The 18,745-nt window shown below is 60.5% G+C and overlaps 3 protein-coding genes across 3 annotated transcripts in view; all 3 read right to left on the bottom strand.

Annotated features, from left to right (window-relative positions):
- Positions 1 to 3,035, bottom strand: part of SLC43A2 (solute carrier family 43 member 2) — a 31,848-nt gene extending 28,813 nt beyond the window's left edge. The window contains exons 1-2 of the mRNA XM_032129900.1: positions 2,959 to 3,035; positions 1,357 to 1,553 (exon numbers count right to left, since the gene is read on the bottom strand). Of these exons, the coding sequence (XP_031985791.1) occupies positions 1,357 to 1,516 (160 nt within the window). The 5' untranslated portion in view covers positions 1,517 to 1,553; positions 2,959 to 3,035. The remainder of the gene's footprint in view (positions 1 to 1,356; positions 1,554 to 2,958) is intronic.
- Positions 3,036 to 7,565: 4,530 nt separating this feature from the next.
- SCARF1 (scavenger receptor class F member 1) lies at positions 7,566 to 14,517 on the bottom strand. Its single transcript, XM_032129657.1, has 12 exons — positions 14,433 to 14,517; positions 13,479 to 13,804; positions 12,753 to 12,814; positions 12,370 to 12,471; positions 11,734 to 12,259; positions 11,072 to 11,290; positions 10,860 to 10,988; positions 10,660 to 10,763; positions 10,343 to 10,454; positions 10,141 to 10,265; positions 9,859 to 9,996; positions 7,566 to 9,536 (listed from the first exon to the last, which is right to left on the bottom strand). Exons 2-12 carry the CDS (start codon positions 13,571 to 13,573, stop codon positions 8,530 to 8,532), a joined length of 2,619 nt encoding a protein of 872 aa, XP_031985548.1. The 5' UTR covers positions 13,574 to 13,804; positions 14,433 to 14,517; the 3' UTR covers positions 7,566 to 8,529.
- RILP (Rab interacting lysosomal protein) lies at positions 14,381 to 18,719 on the bottom strand. The gene is made up of 8 exons (XM_032129658.1): positions 18,460 to 18,719; positions 17,801 to 17,924; positions 17,230 to 17,351; positions 16,879 to 17,070; positions 16,340 to 16,503; positions 16,107 to 16,229; positions 15,639 to 15,722; positions 14,381 to 15,321 (listed from the first exon to the last, which is right to left on the bottom strand). Exons 1-8 carry the CDS (start codon positions 18,694 to 18,696, stop codon positions 15,165 to 15,167), a joined length of 1,203 nt encoding a protein of 400 aa, XP_031985549.1. The 5' UTR covers positions 18,697 to 18,719; the 3' UTR covers positions 14,381 to 15,164.
- Positions 18,720 to 18,745: the final 26 nt, after the last annotated feature.

Raw genomic sequence — 18,745 nt, 5'->3', positions numbered from 1 at the left:
GTCAGCAGAGCACATCTCAGGAAGCAGACAGGGAAATGCCTGCTCACTGAGACAGTCAGCATTTGCTTATCAGCTCCCGTGTGCTTTATCTGGGTGGCAGAAAGTCTCCACCTGATAGTTTAACGTGAACTCTTACACAGGCATGTGACGAAGTCTCCATGATGTGGAGAGAACACAGCAGCCTTGAATAGAAGTCCTGCAAGGTCTCCAGGCACTGGAATGCTCCTGGAGACCCGAGTGACACGGACACGCTTGGGAGCACTGCCCTGAGAGCAGAGCACAGGATGGAGATCAAGCAGCCAAGCTACAGCTGATAAAAGACTGAAACACGTGCATGTTTGCCAGGTGCACCAACCCAGGCTCTGGTACACAAAGCAGGAGAGATAACAAGCAGCTGATGAATGAGCAAAACCCAAAGTATCATCACAACTATTCACAGGCACCTTTGCCTGCACTTTGTTCCCCCACTCTTCTCAGCCCTTACTCACTGAGGGTACATGCACTGATTTCCAGCTCTTTTCACAAACTGCTTCCTCCATCAGCCCCAGATGGGCTGATCCAGTCCCAGTCTCCATCACACATCTCTGGACAGAGCCCAGACTGCCTCTCTTCACTTTGCCCTTCCTTTCTCTGAGCACACACAAACCCTCAGTCACCACAGCAGCTTTCCAAATCCACACCACACCTTTACCCTCGGGTTCTTCTTAACCCCACTGACCACCCAAACACGCTGTGGGATGCTTAATTCTCTCCATGCCCAGGCTGGGGACAGATGTCCACATCCAGGCTGTTTTCCCAGGATTTGCAGGCTGTGTCTGCAACAGGGACAGCCACTTCTGGCTGGGGCAGAGGGTAAATCCGAAGCCCTCACAGAAATACAGCCTGGTTTGAGCACATCCTGGGTGCTTGAAGAAGGAGAGGAACAATCAGGAGCATTTACTTCCACAAATTCTCCTCAACAGCAGCACTGGACTGCCCTGATATTATTGCCACCCATGCTCCTTGTTTTCTTACCACCAAGGACAAAGTTCCTCTCAAACTCAGGAGAAGCCCCCCCACAATTCATCATCCTCCAGAATCCATCCAGTCTTCCCTTGCAGAGGAAGAACCCATGGCCAAGTGGAAAAGGCCATCCAGAAAAGCTCTACCTCATCATTAAAGCTCCTTTTTCCAATCACTCTACGAAGCAACAGCACCTACAGGCACACTGCACCATCACAAGGATGCCACTGGTTTTGGAAAGGAGCACACATCCCTTCCTTCTGTCCTGGGACCAATGTGGAGCTCAGCACTCCTCCAACCAGCTCCACACCACCCTAGAACAGAGAACCACACACGAGCCCAGAGCATCCTTACCTAGCCCGTAGCACAGGTAGGAATAAAACCCTTCTGCCTTCAGCATAATGAGCAGGGACCCCCAGCCCAGCAGGACAGCGGAGAAGAGCAGGTTCTCGATGATGGCTGTGAACGCCATCCACCAGCGCCGCCGGTGCGCCGTGGCCAGTGTGGGGGCCATGGCTGCCTGGGGGGTGGCCTCCTTCAGAGCCTCAAACCTGCAGGGAACAACATCCAGTGAGTCCACACACACAGCACAGATTGCTCAGAAAGCACCAAAAAACCCCATGGTTTAAGGAATCTCCCTACTAGCACCCAAGCAAAGCTGCCTGCTGAATGCCAGGCACTTGGGTGCAGAACTGGTTTTTGCAGGTACCAGCTTGCCAAGCGACCTGGAGGGATGGGGGAGGCACAGGTGCCCTTGGAAGAGCCCCTCGGGGGCTCGGTCTGTGTGACACAGGGCTCTGCTCAAGGACTCTGTTCCACTTCCCGAGCAACAGGTATGAAAATGCAGCAAACAGCCACTGCCCGGAGCCCACTGCCCCGGCACAGGGCAGGCACCTCATTTGTAAGGCAGGGAGGGAATAAATGCCAGGGCAGGGGGGCTCCAGCCAGCACCCCGATCTCCCCACTGCCATCAGGCAGGGGCTGGGACAGGGGACACAGCCCCACATCCCCAGGGGTGGCTTCAGAGACCCACCAGGTTTTCTCTGTTCCTGCTCCGGAAGGTGTGTGAGGGTTCTATAAATGCAGTTTATACCACCAATGGCTCATCAAGGAGCACTTTTTGCCGCCTGCCAGACCACCCAGCTGGGGGACACTGCAGCTCACTGGCATCTCCAGGCTGCCCCAGATGCTGGAGATGCATTCACTGTGTCCCAGTTCCTGGGGAGCGAGCAAATTTAGGAACACACCTGGTTGTCCAAGGGGCAGCCCTGGGGAGCCTCGAGGTGAGGGGCCACCCCTGTGTCACCAGGCAGGTGGCCCTTTGAGACAAACTGAGGCTTTTCCCAGCCCAAGCACACCTCAGCCTGCACTGTGGGGAAACCAGCTAGCCACGCATCCAGCCAGGACAGCTTCTCTTATTAGCGAGACCCCAGCACCGGCTGCTTTGGCGGGCTGGGGGTCGGACCCGGCTCCCTGCAGGGATGCCTGGAGGTCAGGGCCCCTTTCCAGCCACAGCAGTCGGTTCAGAACCCCTTGCCCTGGAAGCCAGCCTGCAGCCGTGCCCCCCCACCCACAGCGCAGGCCCGCTGCCCCAGCACAGCCCACAACGCATTTCCTCCATCACCTCCTCCTCCTCCTCCTCATCCCGGCACCCGCAGCCCCCTCCCCAGCCCAGCGATCCTCTCTGCGACAAGAGCTACAGCCCGCTATCAGCCGCCCCTCACGCACCCCCTCAGTGTCCCCCAGCACACCCCACTCCCCACATCACGCCCGCTGCATCCCACACCCCCGAACAGCCCCGCAGCATTCCCCTCGCTCCTCGCCATCCAGCCCCCCACCCACACTCCGCCCCTCCATCCCCTCTCCCTCAGCCGCCTGCCACTCCCACGGGTGAATCCCCCGATGCCCCCCACGCAACCCCTGCCTCCGCATTGCCCCCTTCCATGCAAACCCCACCCGGCTCCGGCAGCCGCTGCGATCGCAGCCCGCCCGGTACGGCCCGCTCCCGCCCGGTGCGCCCCGCAGCCCGCCCGGCAGGGCCCGCGGCACACAGCCCGCGCCCGCTCACCGCCGCCGCCGCCGCGCCCGTTCCGCTTCACCACGGTCCCACCCGGGCTTTTTATCCCCCCTCGGAGGCAAAACAGGCGCGGGCGCTGATTGGCCGCCGCCTCAGCCAATGGCCGCGCGCGCCGCTGCCGCTGGGGCACGTGCCGGTTCGCCCCCCGCGGCCCCCCCTCCCCCCCCGCCGGACCCCCCTCACGGGACCCCCGGGAACCCCCCGAGATCTCCCCTCGGGAACCCCCCGGGACCCCCCTGAGGTCCCCCCCGATATCTTCCTCCTGGACCCCCGGTATCCCTCCCCCGTATCTCCCCCCGGTACCTCCCCACGGGATCCCCCAATATCCTCCCCCCCCCCGGTATCTTCCCCCGAGATCCCTCGGATCCCACGGGACCCCCCGCTATCTCCCACCAATATCCCTCGACATCTTCTCCCGCTAACCACACCATTTCTCCCACCGGTAACCCCCGATATCTACTCCCCGGTATCCCCAGCTATCTCCCCCAAGTACCTCCCACCCCCAGATATCCCCTTGTATTTTTATCACCCGGTACGCCCTCCAATACTCCCCGGTGTCACCTTCAGTACTCCCTCGATACCCTCCGGTATCTCTGTACGCCGCCCCTGCTACCCGCCTCGATTCCCGCCGCTACTCCTGCGGTACGCCTCGATATCCCCCGGGACCCCTCCCCGGTACCCCCCTCCCGGTATCCAGGTACCTCCCAGTACCTTCCCCGACTCCCTCCTCCTCTCCCATCCCCCGGTACCCCCGCTCCGGGCTGCACCTGGGCTCTCCCGGGACAGCCGCACGCACCCGGACGCGACAACCGGGGCTGGGCACGGGGCCGAGCAGGACACACAGACACACACACACACACACACAAACACACACAAACACACACACACACACACAAACACACACATACACACAGAGCCGCACACACGGACCCTCCTCGGGGACACCCGGACGCGACAACCGGGGCTGGGCACGGGGCCGAACGGGACACACAAACACACACACAAACACACACACACACAAACACACACACACACAAACACACACACACACACACACAAACACAGCCGCACACACGGACCCTCCTCGGGGACACCCGCTCGCGGCCCCGGCCACAGCGGCACCCGAGCGGTGGTCGGGCTCGCCGCCTTCCAGGGAAAAGGGATCGGCGGCGGGCGGTGATGCGGCTCCCCCGCCCGGCACGGCGCGGGGACAGCGGGGAATGCCCCGCGGGGTTCGCTGCCGCTCTCCGCCGCTCTCCCGCCGGCCCCGGGCGGAAGCCGAGGGAGCCGCCCCGCGCTGGCCGCGGAACGGTGAGCTGCTGTGCGCACAGCCCCGCTGAGCACGGGAAGCCGTGTCGGGAACGGCACCCGCGGCATTGCTCAGCTGCTGTGGGTACAGGCACAGCGTCTGTCCTGCGAAGCCCACCTGTCCTGCTCCTGTGACCAAGGAGGGACCAGAGAAGCTGCTCCCCCCGGTTTAAAGGGCATTTTGGGAGCAGGCATCCAACACAGCCCGGGGCTGACCACCCTCATGGCACAGCCAGACAGGGGCAATGAGCCCTCGAGATGCCCCAGCCCACAACACTGCTCATTCAAAGAGTCACAGAAAGATTTGCATTGGAAGGAACCTAAAAGATCATCTGATTCCAACCCCTGCCATGAGCAGGGACACCTTCCACCAGACCAGGTTGCTCCAAGCCCCATCCAACCTGGCCTTGGACAGTTCCAGGGATGGGGCAGCCACAGCTTCTCTGGGTTACCTGTCCCAGGGTCTCACGGCAAAGAATTTCTTCCCAATATCCCATCTAACCATACCCTCTGTCATCCATTCCGCCTTGTCCTGTCACTCCATTCCTTGTCCCAAGTCCCTGTCCAGCTCTCTGGGATCCCCTTTAGGCACTGGAAGTGCTGTAAAGTCTTCTTGCACCCTTCTCCAGGCTGAACACCCCCAGCTCTCTCAGCCTTTATCTGTAGCAGAGGTGCTCCAGCCTCTGATCATCTTTGTGGCATCCTCTGGACTCGCTCCAATGACACCCACGTCATGTTAGGGTGTTCACAGTACTCCAGCTGGGACCTCCGGGGAGCAGAGTAAAGGAGGAAAATCCCCTCACTGAACCTGTTGGTCACACTGCTGGGGATGCAGCCCAGTTTCATGAAATAAAAGTAATATCATCACAAGCCAGCTTCACATCTGACTTCACCAGAGCTCTGCCCTCTTTTTTTCTGTTAAATTATTTTTTAGAGCATTCCTCTGAGGTATTTCTAGACCTGCCATAAATCTGTCCCTCATTAGCGACGTCCTGGGTCAGAGGACGTGGCCATGTATCCCTAGAACCTTTTTAGGGGATATTTTCTCAGCCAGAGGAGACGAAAACCAGTATTTGTGGCAGGTAAACACCCCAGAGGAAGCAGAGGGCCCAGACAAACGGACATGTCCCTACTGCTCCATCCCTGTGGCAGACGGGAAGAGGAAACTCCTCGGCCTTGGCTGTGGGAGAAGGGTCAAACAATTCAACAGCTGGAAAGTGGATTTAAGCCAATGCAAACAAACAAACAAAAAGCCCAAAGAAAACAAAGCAGCCTGGATACGTGCCAGGTGTTTAACAGAGGTAGAGGAAGGCTGAGACAGCACAAGACCTTTAACCGAGGTAGAGGAAGGCTGAGACCGCAGCACACAGCTTCTGTGTCCAAGAAACAAGATCTGTCATAGGGAGAAGCATGAGGAGGGTTAGGAGGCTGTTTGGGGAAACAAACCCTTTGCCACATGGGCTCAGTGTTCCTGACATATGCTCAGGTCATCCATGGCCAGCTATAAATACCCCAGAGAGTGAGTAAAGCACCAGAGCACATGTTTTTAGAAATTGGCCAGGAATGAGTTGAAGCTAGAAGGAAGGTGATAGCTCCTGCTCTGGCAGAGCCACTGGGGTAAACGATGTGGTGCTCTTCCAAGGCTTGGGCAGTTTGGGAAAGATGACAAGGCTGACAAGATGACAAGGACAGATCACCATGGGACAGATGCCAGGAACAGCTCCAGCCTCTGCTCCTGTCCAAGCAGAGCACACAGACACCTCTCTGCTTACAGACAGCAGCTGCACACGGATCCCTTCCCGCTGCCTGCCTTTCAACCACTGCAGCAGCTTTGGAAAGTCAGAAATCTAGCACGGGAAGAGATTCCCCCCTCCCTCACCCACCAGCTCTGCCTTGCAGACCTCCCACATCCAGAACTAAACCCCTGGCACAGCCGACGGAAGCATCCCCATCAAGAAGACACCAGTGCAGCCACGCTGCAGGCGTGTGCATGGGCAGCCACACACTGGAAATCTGCAGCTCGTTTCCCTTTCACCGCCCAGACAGGGCCAAGATGCTTCATCTTCAAGCAGGGGAAACATCCTGGCTCTGTGGCACAGAAGGTTCTCCCAGCAGCAGCATTTTCTCACTGGTTTGAGCGGCACGAAGACTATCAGGTTGTTGTCAGCTGTTTACATGAGTACCCAAAGTGAACTGGCTCACATAGTGTGCACTGCTCAGCACACAGGCTCAAAACATCCACCCCATTAGGGACAAAAACGGCTGCTTATAAATCAAATGTGGGACTGTCCCCGCCTCTGTCATAAAATGGTGCCAAAAGCAAGCCTGTGCAGAACAGGCTGCTGCTCCAGTCCTGCCAGGATTTTTATCCTGCAGGTGTCTGTGTGCTCTGCTTGGACAGGAGCAGAGGCTGGAGCTGTTCCTGGCATCTGTCCCATGGTGATCTGTCCTTGTCATCTTGTCAGCCTTGTCATCTTTCCCAAACTGCCCAAGCCTTGGAAGAGCACCACATCGTTTACCCCAGTGGCTCTGCCAGAGCAGGAGCTATCACCTTCCTTCTAGCTTCAACTCATTCCTGGCCAATTTCGAAAAATATGTGCTCTGGTGCTTTACTCACTCTCTGGGGTATTTATAGCTGGCCATGGATGACCTGATAGCATGTCTCAGGTTTTATTTGGATGCCAGAATATTTGGTGTTACAATCACAGCAGCAGATGATTCCACTGCAGGAAAGGGTGCTTCGTGCTGGCTGCAAAACTGGAAGTTTCAGCCACGTCAGACCGTGGGGATTTGGTGCCTTGTGCTGTGCAGAAGCACCCACAGAAAGCAAAAGGGAAAAAGCAAAACCCACTGTGTTTTCTGAAACACCCCAAAGCCTGAACCCCAGCCAAACAGTGCTGGACCAGAAGGATGCACGTAGAGCTCTGCACATGATGTGTGAGGTGCAGGCTGCAGAAGAGGGGCTCTGGACATTCACAGCCCACTCACATTGCCCCTGCACTCCAGTCTTGGGCTCTGCACAGGGCTCAGCTCAGTGAGTGAGAATTCAGAATTCAACAGAGCCAGAAAAATTTTTAAATCCCCCAAAATGGAAAGCCTAAGGCTGCTGACAGTTTCCACACTCTGGAGAATATTCCTGGTTGTGTCTTTGACTCAGAGGGTGGCTGGGAAACCCATCTCCTGAAGGGCATTTAATTTTCATTCTGAGGCTTTCACGCCACACGAAATAACAGAAAAAATACACAAAAACCTTTTACTACTTAGATACATCTAAAACCAGATCACTCGGCAAATCCTCTTTGGGATCTCAACCGCCTTTACAGCAGGAATGAGGCGTGGGAGGTGGCAGGAACTTAGGGCACCCGCGGAAATCCCATTTTCCAGGCAACTTCCATCCTTATCAGCACGGCGCCAGGTGCACAGGTTGATGGTCACTGCCCAGCTGCCATGTTTGCACAACTGCAGCTTGGAACCGTGTGGAGTTTAAAATGCTGTCACTACACCCTGTGTCCTGCCACGAGCTTTTCCACATGGAAGCAAAGGCAGCCAGGGCCTTCCACAGAAGCCAGAGCCACACAGATAAACCCCCACAGACCCAGATACCCTTTGAGATAAGCAGCTAAAATTAATTTTCTCTGAAGCCGCTTGTGACAGCCCATCATCTCTCCTCAGCCCAGCTCCACGAAATAATCCCCTTCAGCGAGAAGCACCTTTACAGCAAGAGGCTCCGAGCTGTATCACTGGAATTGGGACAGGGAAAGGTGAAAACCGATGGGGTGGGACTGGATTTTATGCAGGCATTTCCCAGCTGAGCACTCAGCAGCCCTACACTGGGTGTGCCCCTAGTGGTGACAGGGACTTGAGGGTGCCACCACAGCATCCAGAGCATCGCTGTCCCCTGTCCCCTGGGGCTGTGCAGACACAAATGGGGCTGCTGGGGCAGCGAGGAGCAGAAAACAGCCCTCAAGCACCACAACCCCACACGCTGCCCCTGCTGTGGCTCCAGCGAGGGTCCAGAGCAGCCACACAGGACGGAGGACAGGGACGGGATCACCAGGAAGGCTCGATGCTTCTCCAGTTCACAGCGCGGAGTGGCTGTGGAGCCCCGTGGCTCCCGCGGACCCAGCCCGGGCGGCGGTGGCTCAGGTGGCCGGAGGGGTGGCCGGCAGCTCTTTGCCGGGGCCGGAGGGCGAATCAGCACCGCTGCTGGCCACATTCTCGTATTTCGGCTCTTCCTCCGCGGCAGCCTCTCCCTTCCTTTCGAGGCTGCCAACTAACTCAGGGCTTTTGCCCTTCTCTGTGGCACCTACGGCTTCGCTGGCCCCGTCCTGGGCACCCGTGTTTTTTGATGAGAGAGATGCAAGGAGGAGGGACAGTCTCTTTGCAGCCGGATGCTGGTGCTTGCCAGGGGCTGACTCGGCAGGAGCCCCCGGGACACTCTCCCTCTGCTTGGAGCCGTTCTCCGAGTCCCTGCGCTGTGCCAGAGCCCGGCGAGGAGGTTTCTGGATGGCCTCCATGCTCCTCCTCACCTTGGGCTCCTCCTTCGCAGCCCACTTGCCCTTCTGCAAGCTGCCCAGACGCTTCAGCACAGCCTGGACCGGTCCCTCGCCAGTCCCCTCCGCCTTGGGGTCCTGCCCGGCCGTTCCCACCATCATGTAGATCGTGGTGACGTTGGGCTCCTTCCCCTTGGCCTCCCAGCTGCCGGATTTCGCAGCTGCTTCCAGCGCCTCCACTCTCTGGGCCACGTGCCTGGTGCTGGACACTACCCTGCGGCGTCCCCCCGGGGTGGCCCGAGGCGATGGCCGGTGGCTTTCGTCCCCCTTGCTGAGGGGCTCGGGGTTCTCATAGCAATCGCTGGCCGGGCGCTCGCTGGGGGGCTCGGCCGCCACATCCCCCGGCGGTGGGGTCAGCCTGGACGGGCCCCACGGGGCTTTGGGCTTCCGGCTGGGGCTGGGGGTCTCGGCCGCCCCGAATTTTGTCCCCTCGGCGAAGGACACAGAGGGTCGCTTGGCCTTGGCGATGCTGGAGGTGCGGGGGATGGCGAAGGGCTGCGAGACATCCTCGGAGTCGAAGGCAGACGGGTCCGGGAGCGCCTCGCCTGGGGGGGATGCTCCATCCTGCAACTCAGCCCCGCCCAGCAGCGGGATGCCTGTGGGACAAGGTGACACGTGTTACGGCTGCCAGAGCTGCCACCGTGCCCGGGGACATAACTGGGGACACTGGGACAGGAGCTGATGCAACAGCATTGTGCCTGGGATCGTTTCCCAGGGAGGAGGTTGTGAAATGGGGTTGTCCCACTGGGCACGTCCCATGGCACGAGGCCAGACACAGCCCTGCAGACAGGGAAACAAGGGTTTGGAAATAAACACTGTCTGTGCCAAGCACACCTCCCTGGGAAGGCCAGGATTGACCCCGGCGGCCCAGAGGTGATCAGAGAGGAGGAGGAGGAGCAGCCATGGGCTGGGCGTCACCTTCTCTGGGAGGGACGGAATACTCAGGTCCCTCGTTGTCAGTGTCGAAGGAGGAGAAGGAGCTGTCTGAAACCCACGCAGACGATGGTGGCTCGATGAAGCTGGGGTTGAAGGGGATTTCTGCGTCGTGATGGGAAACTGGGGAGGAGAAGACACCCAGCTGAGCTTGGGCACCCTGGGGTACTTGGGGGAGAGGAGTTTCAGGCTCTCCCCCAATAGTGACACTGCAGAGAGGGCAGGGTGACCTTCTGGAAGTGCTGTTGGCAGCTCTGCTTTTCTTACCCGTGACTTTGGGAAGTTTCGAGCCGCCCAGGTTAAAGCAGGGCATCAGGGCACTGAGGTTCGCCAGCACCCCCTGCACACGGTGCTTCATCCTGGCCAGCACATCATCGTCCGGCACAGCCGCCCTGCAGAGCAGAGATGGACATCAAGGGACACGAGAGGTGGGGTTTTGTGTCAAAGGCTGAAAAATATGAAAAAATACCTGTCTCTGGCATCTGCTGGGCCAGCTCCACAGCAGCAGCAGGCGACACAGAGCAGCAGCAGCAGGAGAGGGACGAGGATGGCAGCTGCAAGGGCTCTGTGGTCCTTTAGACCTGTGTGAGGAGATGGGTTGAGTCTGGCGTGTCCTGTGGCTATGATGCCCGTAGAACAGCCCTGCACAGAGAGCACAGGAGCTGACAACTCCTGGCGGGGCCAGGAGGCACTAGGATACATATCCCAGGCTCCCAGCACCTTCCCCAGTGAGGATGCGACCATCCCTTGCCCAGTGCCAAGGAGTAAATGTGAGGTTGATCTTACTCAGCACACAGTCCCCCTGCACAGGGTCGCAGGTCCCCCAGGAGCACTGGCAGGGCGAGGAACAATTCACTCCAAAATACCCCTCAGGACAGGTGTCATTGCAGCTGGAAGAGAGAGGAAAGGAGGGAAATGCCCCAGAGAGAGCGAGGCTCCAGCCCTGCCCCACTCCCAGTGTTATCCCAGTGTTTTCCTGGCGTTACCTGTCTCCCCAGTAGCCTGCCTGGCAGATGCAAACTCCTGTCATAGGGTCACAGCTCCCTGAAACACACTCGGGGCAGAGGAACTGGCAGCCATCACCAAAGGTGCCCACGGGGCAGGAGCTGTTGCAGCTGTCAAAACAGAGCAAAGCATCAGTGACTGCACCCCGCAGCAGGGACACCCACAGGGACTGGTGGCCTCACCCTGGACATACCTGGGTCCTGTCCAGCCAGGATCACAGCGCAGGCAGGACCCAGTCTGGGGGTCACAGGGCTCCCCGTGCTGGCAGCGGGGACACGCCTGGAGGCAGCCCTCCCCATGGAATCCAGGAGCACAGGGATCCTTGCAGAGGGTCCCGTTCCAGCCGGGCTGGCAGGCCAGGCAGAAGCCATCCACGGGTGAGCAGGGCTGGCTGCGCTTGCAGCTCCCACAGCTGTGTGGGCAGAGAGGCATCGAGGTCACAAAAGCCACCCTTGTACCTCTAAGAAGCAGGTTTCACCCCACAAAAAGCAGGTTTCACCCCACACAATCACTGAGCATCATTTTGGACCAAGGGGAAATACACAGGGGTGCCTAACGCTCTGTGGTAGCAAGAGGAGAGGAGGGCAGCAGAATCACAGAATGTTCTGAGTTGGGAGGTGCTGCTTTATCACCATGGGGAGCGGGACTAAGGACGACCAGATTTTAGGGTGACACTTTCTGCTGGCAATAGTGAAGTGTTTCTTTTGGGGCAACGCTGATGCTGCATCTGACCTGGGATGCCCAAACCTCCAGGACAGGTCTCCCTGCCCAACCAAAGGGACAGACACCAGCGCAGTGACTTCCCCCAAGATCTGACTGCAGCCCCGCTGGATGCCCCCTGCTCCCCCACCTCACCTGTGCACGCACTGAGATCCGTATTTCCCTGCCGGACAAGGGTCCCGGCAGCTCCTGCCCTGGTAGCCGGGCTCGCAGGTGCAGTGGCCGGTGAGGGGACTGCAGGAGCCGCGCCCGCAGTCGCAGCGCCGCTGGCACGCCGGTCCCCAGAAGCCAGCCAGGCACTCGCACTTGCCCGTCTCCTGCGCGCAGGGCGAGATGTTGCAGGAGCACTTGAAGCTGCACCTCCTGCCCCACCAGCCCGGCAGGCAGCGGCACAGCCCGCTCAGGGGGTCGCAGTGGGACGTGGAGGGGTTGCACTGGCATTGCTTCCTGCAGCTGGGTGCCCACCAGCCCGGCTCGCAGTGGCAGGCGCCGGTCAGGGGGTCGCAGCGGCCGTGGGGGCCGCACTGGCAGGAGAACTGGCAGAGCCCTCCCCAGTGGTTGGGGTCGCAGGTGCAGTGGCCGCTCACGGGGTCGCAGCGCCCGTTGGGGTGGCACGGGCAGCTCTGCTTGCAGTCGTGGCCCCAGTACTGCTCGGGGCAGCCTGCGGGGGGAAAGGACACAGCCAGGATGGGGGGAAGCCCGGCAGCCCCCCGAGCATCCAGCTGGCTTTAAAGGGGGATGGCAGAGGCTGAGCGCGGCGGGGACACTCACGGGAACTGCAGTCTGCTCCGAAGAAGCCGGGTTTGCAGCGGCAGAGCCCGGGTTTCAGGCACACCTCGCCCTCCCTGCAGGCGTCCTCCCCCTCGCACACGGCTGTCGGGACAGGAAAGGCACTCAGCACCCTCTGGCCTCCCCAGTCTGGCCACTCACCCACCTCCCGCAGGAACAGCATTCCCAGAGAAACCACCATCCCGCTTCCCACTCCATCCCTCTGGCTCAGCCGCAGCACCATCAGCAGCTTCGGGGCTCCCCACGGGGCACGACCCCACTGGCACGGCTCGAACAGAGCTGCAGGGCTGCCCCCATCACTCAGAGGATCCGCCTGGATGAGCGTGGGGACCACGCTTTGGGATTCATCCCCATCCATCACTCACCGACCGTGCACTGCCTCCCGTCCTGCTTCCAGCCGGGACAGCACGCCGGGCCGGCCGGGAACCTGCGGGAGAGACCGGGGGGTGTCAGCCAGGGCTGGGAGGCCAGGGTGGCTTCATGGCCTCGGCCAAGGAGAAGCGATCCTCGCCCCAGTGCTGAGAAGGCGGCGCGGCCCCCAGGGCAACGCTCCGGAAGGAAACCAGCAAAATAGAAGGAAATTTAAGAGGCTGCAGCCTGAGTGGGCGGTGGGGCTGGCCTGCCCGGAGTGCTGGGAATGCCCCCACGGAGCCCTTGCCTGAGTCCCATGCCCTGGGTGAGGCTCAAAGCTTCGCCAGCAGTGCAGAAATGAGGCACTGAGTGAAGGCAGCGAAAGGCGTCACCGCTGATGGGAGACAATGGGAGAGGCAACGTGGCAGCCAATTCAGAGGACATCAGCTCCCAAAGCACTTTGGGGTTTGCTACACCCACAGTGAGTTTTGCCAGGGGTCCCGTATTGCCCCGTTGCCCTGTGCTCAGGAATGAGAAATAAACCCTGCAGAAGGGGTCTGGTGCCCCAAACACCCAGACGTGCCCAACCACGCTCCCCGGCATCACCCCAGCCTCTGCACCCATCCTGTGCCAGGCTGCACATCTCTGTCCACGGAAGGAGAGATGGACAACACCCTGTGGGGCTGCTGAGAGGCCCCAGGAGATGAAGGGGCACAAGGGGGGACCCCCATGGCACCTACCTGCAGACATTGCTGCCCTCAGGGTCGAGCTCCTGGGCAGAGCTCTGCACCCACAGCCACAGCTGGAGGCAGAGGATGGGCCGGGCGCTCCCCATTCCAGCAGGGCACCAGGGCCCCTGTCCTGGTGGCTCCCCAGCCCCACGCTGGTGTCCTTCTGTCCCGTCTGTCCCGTCCCTCCTGTGGTGCGGCCTCTTCCTCCCTCCAGCCTTGGGTTTCTTCCTGAGGAAACGTGGGAGGAGGCGCCCCGATCCAGACGTCAGGGGTGCGGCGGGGAGGGGGAGCAGGGAATGCTGCTGCACGGGCTATTTTTGGCCCTGGCTGCCACCCTATCACCAAAAAGGGGAATCCTGGGACTGGGCACAGCCACACAGGGGCTGGTACCTGCCTGAACATCTCACCCATTCCCCCCGTGCCATCCACCATCGCCCCCAAAGCTGCTTTAGCCAACGTCCCCCCAACCCAAACAAGGTGTCCAGTGCCACCCCCTGCCTCAGCCACGAGCCACCCCATGGCACTGCCAGCCCCCAGCAGGGGCCCAGAGGAGGATCCCCTTGTGCCCCATGGCAACACAGCCTGACCTATGTTGGCCTTTGAAGGGCTGCTGGCCACTGTCCCACCTCGACATCCCCAGGAGCTTTGTGTCAGCAGATGCACAGGAAACACCTTTTTCCTACCCGAGGCCGGCTCAGCCGGGGGGGCTCCGGGTTGGAAGCACAGTGCTCCCCTTGGCCATGCAGGAATTAACTCCTCCATGCCCAGCACTGTGGGGTCACCCCCTTGGAGCTCCCTCCCCACCAAAAGGGGCTCAGGGGTCACAGCCATCAGTGGCTACGCTGGAGAATGGTGAGGGAAATCCCAGAGCATCACCCAGCCCTTCCCAAGCAGAGGCTGCAGCCAGAACCTCAGAGGAGAAGCAAGAGACTGATTTATTTCCAATTTAAAGGTAGAAAGTACCTGATCTGAGGGGACTGGCTCGCCCCCATGAACACAAGGATTGTTCCAGCCTGCCAGGTCCCAGTAGTGGCAGGAAGGGTCCCAGTACAAAACTGATTCACCTCATGCCTAAAAAGAGTGGCCCTGGTGGTGCTGGTCCTGATGGCTCCCAGCCACAGGAGCACGGGGACACCCAGTGCAGTGTGCTCAGCCCCTCCCAGCCGTGTGGTGACCTCAGGACACCCCAACTGGACCTTCACATTGCAGTGATTGGGGAGGTAGAGACAGAAAGGGGTGAGGTAAAACACCCCCAGAGAGCAGGATGGGGGCAATGGAATCCTGGGCTGTGAGCAGAGGGGTTTGCAAAGAGCCACCAGTGGATGGGAAGATCCATGGATCCCTTCTGGGGTGTGGAGCAGAAGAGGGTGCAGACTCCCACCATGCTGAGCTGCAAGCAGGGAGCAGTGGGGAGGGGGCACAGCTGTGAGGGACCCCCTGTAGTTAAGCCATGGGCACAGTGAAAGGGTGGCTGGTGGGCAGAGATGCCCAGAGGTGCTGAGCTGTCCCATGCCAGGCTGGCACCCCACATCCAAGTGTCCCAGTGGGTTTGCAGGAATCTGCCCACACCGTGGCTTCGCCACCACCACAGCATGGGGAAGTGCCAGGGCTGCCATGCTGCTCTTGAAGCCACTGGAAGAAGAGGATCCAGGAAGCTCTGCTGCGAGGCCAGATCCTGCTCCCGCTCCCGTGGGGTCAGAGGGGTGCCATGGCTCTGTCAGGGGAGCTGGACCCTGCCTTGCTCTCTCGCTCTGGCTCCAGCTGCGTGTCCAGCGAGTCGATGATTTCCCAGGTTCCGGAGCAGCTGGATGTGGATGGGTCTTTGCTGCTGCCTTGATACCACAGCCCAAAACTGCAGAGAGAGCAGAAAAGGGCTGTGGGGGAGAAGAACCTCCCTGGGGAGAATGTGGAATCCCAACCTCCCTCTGTGTTTGGTGGTGGCAGCAGGGGACAGCCCAGCTGTGGACCTGGGGAGCATGGGGCACCCAGGACAAGGCAGATCCCCCTAAAACAACAACCCCTGTTTCGGCAGCATCCCTGCCAGCCCTGCACCAGCCTGCTGACTCTGTTCCCATCACATCCAACTCAACAGGTGCCAGGTCCCAGCCAAGCCCCAAACCTCTCTGCTGGCAGAGCCTCCCATCCCTGCCAGCACAGGAGCAAACTTACAAGCTCCTAATTTTGGATTCTGGAGGCTGAGCATCCACACAGTCTGTGCCATGACCAGGGAGCCAGGAGCCCTCCTCTTCATCGCTGCAGCACAAAGAAATGGGGGTAAACCTGCACTGAGCCACAGCAGCAAACGCTGGAGCCACTCTGGAGTTTGTCCAGGGCTCCCAGAGCCACCACCTCGCCTCCCTTTTGTCACATGCATGCAGGGACAAGTGGCATTTGGCCAGGCCATGCCTGACTGGTGACAGGGACACACAAGTTGCAGCACAAAGCCCAGCCCCTGTAGCACAGCTATGCCAGAGCAACACATCAACCACAGACATCAAACCTTTGATCTCTGGAGGGAGGAGGCAGCTCTGGGCTTGGGGAAGTTCCTTTCCAGGGCATAACACACATGAAAACACTGAAGCAGGCCAGCCAGCACCCACCCTGCACGGGAGGATCCCAGCACCCAGCCTGACTCACCTGCTCGCCGACTCCTCTGCCGTTCCCAGCATTTTGGCTCTGATTTTTTTCCTCTGTTTTTTGATATTTGACTTCATTGCGTCCAAGAAGAAGCTGGGAATTCTCTCCTCATTCAGCAGCTCCCTGGCAAAAAGCAGCCAGCTGGTTAACCAAGAGCCTGGGGAAGATTCTGCCCTGACTGTGGTGGGAGCAGCCTCTGATGGGCCAGGGGTGGCTGCAGGGCCAGGACTCACCTCTGGTAATAGGCCAGTTCCTCCTGCACCAAGAACAGGTTGGTCTTCAGCTCGTTCCGCTCTTGCAGGATCTGCTGCAGTTCTTCCTTGGAGAAGCAGCAGTGAGCAGGGCTCCTGTCCCCATCCTGGTGCTGCGGCTCCTCTGAGGGTGACAGGGCTCCCTCCTGGAGGGGATGGAAAGAGTCAGCAGGCAAGCAGAGACCTCAAAACCCGCACCCAAAGTCTGGGTGCACGTGCAGGCAGAAATGGAAAAGTCCCAGGAATGCCCCCATCTCAACCAGCAACCACTGCCCATCACCACACGGGGCAAACCCTCCTCATCCTCTGTGTCCCACCGGGTGTTAACTCCTATCACCTCATCTTGCTCCACCTGTTGCAGACACTGCACGGTTCAGTTTTCAGCCGTGGGGTTTCCTTGTGCAGCCCCGTCCGGCTGGCAGCCAGCAGGTCTGGGTGTGCCAAAAGCTCCACACAGGGCTGGAAATGTGGGGTCAGCACTGGTGATGTCCAGCAGCAGCGAGGCCACAGCTCAGACTCACCACACCAGGCTCTGGGCGCCGGCTCTCCAGGGCTGTCCTGTTCCTCCTGCTCATTTCCCTCTGGCTTTGCAGCATCGCAGCCTCCAGGTCTGACTTCTGCTCCAGAGCACTCTTGAGCTGGGCCTGCACCACGGCCACCTTGTGCCGCAGCTCCTCGTTCATGGCCATGAAGCGATGGAGCTGTTCCTGCAGCTGGAGGGCCCAGGGCAGCCAAAGGTGAGGCAGTGTCCCCATGCAGGGCCATCAGTGCCACCTGCCCCAGCAGGCTCAGCAGCTGTGACAGCCCCGGGGGGATATGACATGAAAGCAGGTCCCTGGGCACACCACAGCCCTGAGCTCCCACGCCCTCACCGCCTCTGTGTCCCGGCTCTTGCAGACGATCTCGTGGGCCTGGGCACGAAGTTCATCCCTCTGCCTGTCCACCACCTCCTTCAGCCGCAGCATCACCTCCCGCTCCTTCCGTGCCGTGCTGTCTGAGACCAGACAGGGGTGGACAGGAATGAGAGTCCAGGGACTCCTCCAACCCCACAACACTACAAAGCTCCTCAGTGCTTCTGCAAAGTCTGACTTGTTCCTGGTAATCTCACAGCAGGAACAGTGGAAAGAAGGGAACCGAGAGTTTTTGACCATTCCCGACGCATCCTTGTGCTGGCACAGCAGCTCACACCCTGTGCCTGCCTCCACCACCCTCCTGGGGGCTTTCAAGGTGCTAGGGGGGTTTGGGATCCCTGTGATTTGGGATCCCTGTGATTTGCAAAACAAGGTAACACCTGTGCTCCCTGGTAGGACAGGTCTCCAAGGTGAGGGAAAGGAGAGCAGCATTCCAGGCTCCAGAGAAACAGGTTCAGCCCTGTACCCAGCCTGCCACTCCACAGGGACACCCTGTGGCATCGGGGGACCCCAAACTCACTGGGACACCCACCTTCCTGGGACTGGTTCTCTGCAAGCTGCCCCAGGAGCTGGCGGTTCTGCTCCTCCAGGCAGGCCAGGCGGCCGTGCAGGGCTCGCTCCCGGCGCTCGGCCTCCCACAGCCTCTGCTCCGGGTCCTGGGGGACGGGGACAGCCGGGTCAGACCCACCCCGGGGGGCAGTGATAGCCAGGTCAGCCAGGGGTCAGCCAGGTCAGCGCTGTTCCAGTGGACGCTGACAGCCAGGTCAGAGGCTTCCCAGGGGATGGGGGACAGTGGGGTCAGAGCCAGCACCCCGGAAAGGGGGACAGCTGGGTTTGAGCCATCCCGTGGGGGACAACTGGGCCAGACAGGTCGGAGCCATCCCAAGGGATGGGGCCGGGCAGATCAGATCAATACCAGAGGACAGGGACAGCGAGATCAGAGCCGTCCCAGGGGATGGGGACAGCCGGAACAGCCATCCCATGGGAGAAGGGAACAGCCACATCAGAGCCGTCCCAGGGGCTGCAGGACAGCGGGGTCAGAGCCATCCCCTGGGAAAAGGGAGCAGCTGGGTCAAAGCCGGGTCCCCACGGGGAACGGGAACAAGCCGGCTCGGCGCCGTCCCCACGGCCACTCCTGCGGGGACACGCGTGGCTCGGCGCCACCGGCGCAGCTCCCTGACCCCCGCTCACCTCCGCCTCCTGCGGCCCGGCCGGCGCTGCCGGCGCCTCCCCCTCAGCGCCCGGCGGGGCCACCAGCGCCTCCAGCAGCTCCAGCAGCCGCACCACGGGCGGCACCAGCCCGGCCACGGCCTCGGGCCCGAAGCGGGCGGAGAGGCGGCGCAGCTCGGCGCCCAGGGCCCCCGCCATGCGATAAATGTGCGGCGGGGCCAGGCGGCCCGGCGGCGTTCGCCACAGCGGCTCCGCCATCGCCCCGCGCCGCGCACGCTCCGCCCGGCCCGGCCCACCCCGTCCGGGG

Source organism: Corvus moneduloides, chromosome 20, assembly GCF_009650955.1.
Source record: "Corvus moneduloides isolate bCorMon1 chromosome 20, bCorMon1.pri, whole genome shotgun sequence".
Lineage (NCBI taxonomy): Eukaryota > Metazoa > Chordata > Aves > Passeriformes > Corvidae > Corvus > Corvus moneduloides.
The sequence above is the reverse complement of the archived record's forward strand: the minus strand, read 5'-3'. Positions and strand labels throughout refer to the sequence as shown.

Excerpts from the sequence above, each read along its gene's own strand:
- SCARF1 (XM_032129657.1), bottom strand. The coding sequence starts at position 13,573 with ATGGGGAGCGCCCGGCCCATCCTCTGCCTCCAGCTGTGGCTGTGGGTG. Across the intron at positions 10,455-10,659 it reads GCAGGGGGACTGTGTGCTGA|GTCTAAAGGACCACAGAGCC; the intron begins GTAAGATCAACC and ends CTCCTCACACAG. Across the intron at positions 9,997-10,140 it reads GAAACTTCCCAAAGTCACGG|TTTCCCATCACGACGCAGAA; the intron begins GTAAGAAAAGCA and ends TCTCCTCCCCAG.
- RILP (XM_032129658.1), bottom strand. The coding sequence starts at position 18,696 with ATGGCGGAGCCGCTGTGGCGAACGCCGCCGGGCCGCCTGGCCCCGCCG. Across the intron at positions 17,071-17,229 it reads AGAGCCGGGACACAGAGGCG|CTGCAGGAACAGCTCCATCG; the intron begins GTGAGGGCGTGG and ends TGGGCCCTCCAG. Across the intron at positions 16,504-16,878 it reads GGCGCCCAGAGCCTGGTGTG|GAGGGAGCCCTGTCACCCTC; the intron begins GTGAGTCTGAGC and ends CATCCCCTCCAG.